This window comes from Pseudocercospora fijiensis (assembly GCF_000340215.1).
Source record: "Pseudocercospora fijiensis CIRAD86 unplaced genomic scaffold MYCFIscaffold_5, whole genome shotgun sequence".
NCBI lineage: Eukaryota > Fungi > Ascomycota > Dothideomycetes > Mycosphaerellales > Mycosphaerellaceae > Pseudocercospora > Pseudocercospora fijiensis.
Window position 1 is genome coordinate 3,461,667 of NW_006921536.1, and position 6,151 is coordinate 3,467,817.

Here is a 6,151-nt window from a genome sequence, read left to right on the forward strand (position 1 = left end):
AACGAAGCGCGCTACTAGTTAAAGTGTCGAATTTAAGACTCTATCTAGGTCTAGGACCCTAACGAAGCGCGCTACTAGTTAGAGTGTCGAATTCAAGACTCTATCTAGGTCTAGGACCCTAACGAAGCGCGCTACTTGTTAGAGTATCGAATTCAAGACTCTATCTAGGTCTAGGACCCTAACGAAGCGCGCTACTAGTTAGAGTGTCGAATTCAAGACTCTATCTAGGTCTAGGACCCTAACGAAGCGCGCTACTTATTAGAGTGTCGAATTTAAGACTCTATCTAGGTCTAGGACCCTAACGAAGCGCGCTACTAGTTAGAGTGTCGAATTTAAGACTCTATCTAGGTCTAGGACCCTAACGAAGCACGCCGCTAGTTAGAGTGTCGAATTTAGAACTCTACCTAAGACACTAACGAGTGTAAGCTTAAGGCTAGTACTACTATCGAAGAAGCGCTCCGTAAACAGCAAGCCGGGCCTACTCTCGATAAGCATTCTACGGTCGATAGGATAGGCCTACTCTCGAAGAAGCGCTCCGTAAACGGCAAGCTAGGCTTACTCTCGAAGAAGCGCGCGTAAACCCTAAGCTAGGCCTGCTCTCGATAAGTACTCTACGATCGATAGGATAGGCCTACTCTCGATAAGCTCTCTATAGTTAATAGGACGGGCCTACTCTCGAAGAGCGCTCTATAGCGAAGGAGCGCTCCGTAAACGATAGGCGTACTATAGACGATAGGCGCTCCGTAAACGATAGGCTAGGCCTGCCCTCTAAGACTACGGTCGACGGGATTATATACGTATTTAGCTAACCCGAGAATGTTCGCTAAAGCTAAAGGAGACCTAATAAAAGCCGCTAAGGCCTTTAGTAGTAAGTACGCAACTCTTCGCGATCGTGCTTTATCTTACCTATATAGGGTTAGCGTATACTTCGTAGTCTAGGGAGTATACCTTATAAGCGTATCCGTACCTTTCTCGGGCAATTAGTTGATATTCTAGGCAACTTTAATAGTAAATAACGGGAAAAGTAGGGCCTTGCTATTGTTAATCCCCCGAGTAGTAGCGGTCTATATAAAGTTTTAGTATCTTTTATAAACTTTTACTAACTTGCGAGGGCCCGAATATTAGAGCGGGCAGATATTATAGGCGACGTTAATAGGAAATAGCGGAAAAAAGTAGGGCCTTGCTATTGTTAATCCCTCGAGCGATAGCGGTCTATATAAAGTTTTAGCATCTTTTAGAAACCTTTACTAACTTTTAGCTAATAAGAGCCCGAAGATTATATCGGACAGAGTATTAACCCTTACTTCGATTCTACTCTTATAGGGCGAACGTAGAGCTATTACCTTACTTGCCTTACATTTTCCTAGTAGTAAAGTTTATATACTATTATTAGTTAGTTTTACGTTGCTTCTTAGGTAGACAATAGAACTTATCCCGCCCTTAGCCTTATATATATATTTCTTCTCCCTCTATCGTTTCCTTCCTTCCTTCTTCTTCTATAAGACATCGTATATACCCTCTTACCCTCTTCTATAACGTTACCTTAAATATAAGAACTACGTTAACGGTATAGAAAGTAACAAAGATAGCTAGCCCGTTCTTTCGCCGCCTATCGGGGTACCCTCTTTTTAGTATAGATATATATATTAATTAGCAACTTCGGAGGTATTTAGAGATTAGAATACTACTAATACGTATATAGGGCGAGCGAGCTCTAGCGTCTGCTACTTCGCGCGCGTAGCGCGCATCCCGCCGTAACCGCCGCCGCTATATCGCCCTTCGATTGCGTTTGCTATAGTAGTAGTAGTAGCAGCAGTAGCAGTAGCTATAGAAGTATACTAGTTTTAGGCGTCTCGGGATAAGAATATACTAATATCTCGAAGTCCGACTTTCTTTATAACCCCTATAGGTATAGTAACGTACGTTTTTAGCTTATCGATTAATCCTTAGGTATAGTACTAATTCGTAGAATAGCTATTAGCTTCCGCTAGCTCCTCCTCCGCTAGCTCCTCCGGCGTATGTATCTTTAGTCTTATCTGCTTATAATCGCTAGGCGCTAATATATTACAGACCTCCGCTATAGCAGTAACTATAGTAGTAGCCGCAAGGCGGCGAGTAAGTATTACTTTGCTCTGTTGCCTATTTTAATCGATACTAACTACGATATAGTAATATCGATATAAACTTCGGTGCTAGCGGCGACGAGTAAGTTATTACTTTGCTCCGTTGCCTGTTTCAATCGATGCTAACTACGATATAGTAATATCGATATAAACTTCGGTACTAGCGGCGATAAGTAAGTTATTACTTAGCTCTATTAGCTGTTTTAATCGATGCTAACTATGCTATAGCGACGACTATAACCCTACTAGCGCTAGTAGTAACGACGATAGCGATAAGTAAGTTATGCATTCCTAGGCCGTTATCGTATTTATATATATACTAACTATACTATAGCGAGAATAAGCCTTTTATTAGCCCTACCGCTATAGCCTTCGATGCTACCGCCCTCCCCCCTCCTACTACTACTACCGCCGCCGCCCTCTCTCCTCCTCCTACTACTACTACCGCCGCCGCCCTCCCTCCTCCTCTTACTACTACTACTACCGACGCTCTCCCTCCTCCTCCTTCTACTACTACTACCGACGCCCTCCCTCCTCCTACTACTACTACCGCCGCTGCCGTCCCTTTCTTCGCTCCGCCGGCCGTAGTACTAACGATAGGCGAGCAGGTTAGTAATATGCCGCCTATCCCGGCCGGAGGTGCTTACGTACCTCGCCCTTAGCTAGCTAGGCCGCCTATTCCGGGTACGACGCCTAAGCCTACTTAGGTTATAGGAGAGTAGTAATCTCTAGACACTATCGACCGTAAGTTAGACTAATCGAGCGAGCGATTAAGGATTATACTAATATATATTATAGCGGCCTATACGAATTGCTATAAGTAGCTACGCTACGTCGTCCGCATTATAGAGACAATCTTAGGCCGTCGTTTCGCCCGCCCGTATAACGCCTACCGTCGCGACGGCCTTAAGTGCTAGGGTTATTTAGCGGGTATTAAGGCCTATATTAAGAAGCCTAGTCGTAGTTATGCTCGCTGCCGTCTCCGTAAGGTATAACATTCTTATTATATTCTAGATAGGATATAATACTAACTTCGTTGCTTTTAATCCCTTACTCCTATCGCGACGAGGAGCTTAGGCTCCTACTTAAGAAGAGCCTAGATCGCAAGCTAGATAGTTTCGGTAGTAGCTACGGTAGTAGTATAGATAGTAGTAAAGGTAGTAGTACTTGCGGTAGCGTCGCTGCCTACTAATTTTTGCTTGTTCGCGTAGTAAGTCCTAAAATATAGTAGTAAGACGTATATCGCTTACTAAGTATTCGGTATTTAGATATAGTAGCTAGTCTACTTCTTTGTTTGCTTTTTTATTTACTAGCCTTTAGGAATAATAGTGCTCTTTGTTATGTTTTTATACTCTTAGCGGTCTTCTATTCGGTGTTTAGGAGAAGTAGTACGGCTACTATAAATAGAAACTCTTCTCGGTCCTCTAATCTCGTTACTATATTACTCTACTATATTCTTCGGCCTTTACCTTATATCTACTAAGTTAAAAGCGCTAAAGTCTAGGTATATAGTACTCTATAGATTCGCCGCGGCTCCGCTTGCCGAAGGCCTCCGACTAGCTAAAAGTTCATAAAAGTTGGTAGACGTTGCAGCGGCTTAATCAACTTTTATTCAAAACCCTAGAATTCACGAAATTAGCCTAAAGCCGACCTTCTTCAACTTCGGCGCTCTCTCGTCGCTAGCTGCGGGTGGCGTGAAGCGTGAAGACACGTTGCTCGCTGGGGCGCAAAAAATTACGTTATGCGCAAAGAGTGACAGGTGAATCATGCGACTCGGAGTGCAGCAATAATAACGTGACATGCACTCCTCATGCAGCCTGCGAGCGCGTGGCTGGTGAGCGAGAGGCCGCCGGCGAAGCGACAACGACTGCGCGCGCGAACATGGCAGAACAATGACGGCATGCATGGCATGGATGATGGGATGCTACACTGCTACTTCGACGATACGCACCACCACCATGTCGGATGGCCCCGTCTGCACGCCCTTCATCACCAAACCGCGATTCGCCGACGAGACAAAGTCAAATCTGTCTCCAGGGCCGGCAGCGCCATCGAGGTGGAACGTCACTCGTGACTGACACGAACCGCAGCTACCCTTTTCTGTGTCCCCACCTTCACTGTGCATCTCCGCCATCTCCTCCGTTTTTTCGCCTACCACACGAGCGACTGCGAAAACTTCGTCCCTTTCCTTCCTTCCCTTTCCAGCTTCAGCACCGAGACCGCCTGCCCAAGCCGTACGACCCAATTTCAGCAGCCAGCTCATCTCGACGTCGATGAGAAGGAAGCTTCGTAGCTTGTCCCCATATTCGAGCTTGGCGGCACATCTTTCTCGTGCGTCCCCCAATCACTCTCCGCTTGGCCCAAAGTCAACTCCAACGTCCCACCGTCGAGGAAAAACTCGTGTCCGATCCAGCTCTTGCTGTATGCTCGTCCATCAAGCGTGGCATTCTGCACGTACATGGCCTGGTATGTGGGGTCGAAGTTGTGGTTGACGATCGTTGCCACTTTGCCAGTCTGCGGATGAGTGTAGCTCACACTCTCAAAGTATGGCGGCACGATCAGATACACATTCTGACCTGCCACGGGGAAGATGCCAGACATTGCAAAAGCTAGGAAGCTGCCACTCGCCCCGGAATCATCGTTTCCCGGCAAGCCATCGACGCCTGCATTGAAAGAACTGGGGATGTATGTATGCAGTCTTCTGCCGCTGAGACCCGGTCGCCCAGCATAGTGATACTGGAAACACGTCAGCTCGCTCGGCTCGTTCCCGATATCCAGAAGTCCGGATTCATGAAGGTAGTCCAGCCTTCGAATGAACTCCGATGCTCCACCCAACGTTTTGATGAGCGTGGCCTGGTCTTGAGGAACGTAGAACATGTACTCCCAGATTGCCGACTCGAATGTCTCCTTCGGGTTGGAGCTGTAGCTGCAGAACGAATCGAGTGGACTGCATTCGATAGGGTCTTGATAGCGCCATGTGCCGTTGGCAAAGCGAGGTTGAAAGAATCCCGTAAACCCTGTGTCTGTGCCGTTCATCCAGAATGAAGTTTGATTGGCCTTGTAAAGATTCAGCCAATTAGCACTGCGTTGCATGTACTTCTCATAATCGCTGTCGTGATTCAAGCCTTTGGACATCTGAGCAACAGCGAAGTCGTTGTAAGCGTATTCGAGCGTTCTGGAAATCGTGTGGAAATCAGGTCCGAAGCCCCAGTGGTCGAAGTCGTTGAATGGAATGTATCCATATCGCTTCCAGCTCTGCAGACCACCGCGACCGTTCACGCCCCAATCGAATGGCTCGTTCTCAGCGTCATTCACCACTGCTTTATATGCCATATCCCAATCAATGCCAGTAAGCTTCTTGACGTATGCATCCCCAATGACCACATCAGCGTTGCTTCCGCCTTGAGAGTAGCCTTTGCAAAGCTGCATTCGACAGTCTGGTAGCCAGCCGAGATGAGTGTACGTTGAGATCAGACTGCGAATCATGTGCGAGACCGCATCTGGCTGGGTGACCACGAGGTATGGAAAGGTTGTTCGAAAGGAGTCCCAGATGCAATAGAAGCTGTCAAAGTATGGCTCATTGTCACTCCACAGCGGATTCTCGCCCGTGTAGTTCTGCGGAGACAGCAGAGTGCGATAGAATCCAGAGAAGAACGTCTTCTGCAAGTCTGATGAGGCACCGCCAGCTTTGATCGAGACGCCTTTGAGACGCCTCTCCCAAGCCTCCTCCGCAGCTGATCGAACCGCAGCAAAGTCAAAATCCGGTATTTCCTGCTCTGCATTTTGGCATGCCTGGTCGGTACTCAGGAAGCTGACTCCCATCCGAGCTTGGATTACTCCATTCGTGGGCTTCCGAAACCTGACAAAAGCGCCTGCCTGAATGTAAAACAAACTGTAGCCTCGGTTGACAAACAGCTCCTTTGGCTCTGTGCCTGCACGCTCATTCACCCATATGCCTGTATCGCGAATGTCGCCGCCCTTGAAGTCTGCGCAGAAATATGCCTGGTATGAGCCCACGCCAAAATAGG

The 6,151-nt window shown here is 47.3% G+C and overlaps 2 protein-coding genes across 2 annotated transcripts in view; one reads left to right on the top strand and one right to left on the bottom strand.

Annotated features, from left to right (window-relative positions):
* Window positions 1-816: 816 nt before the first annotated feature.
* On the top strand, window positions 817-2,972 carry MYCFIDRAFT_197390 (uncharacterized protein; the record flags this gene model as incomplete). Its single annotated transcript, XM_007929424.1, has 7 exons — window positions 817-868; window positions 1,910-1,919; window positions 2,170-2,205; window positions 2,261-2,296; window positions 2,352-2,399; window positions 2,458-2,731; window positions 2,922-2,972. The coding sequence occupies 7 exons, from the start codon at window positions 817-819 to the stop codon at window positions 2,970-2,972; spliced, it is 507 nt and encodes a 168-aa protein (XP_007927615.1).
* Window positions 2,973-4,274: 1,302 nt separating this feature from the next.
* MYCFIDRAFT_188963 (glycoside hydrolase family 92 protein) overlaps window positions 4,275-6,151 on the bottom strand; it is a gene marked incomplete at both ends in the record, with an annotated part of 2,348 nt that continues 471 nt past the window's right edge. The window contains 2 exons of the mRNA XM_007929425.1: window positions 4,275-4,289; window positions 4,446-6,109. Coding sequence (XP_007927616.1) covers window positions 4,275-4,289; window positions 4,446-6,109 — 1,679 coding nt within the window. The remainder of the gene's footprint in view (window positions 4,290-4,445; window positions 6,110-6,151) is intronic.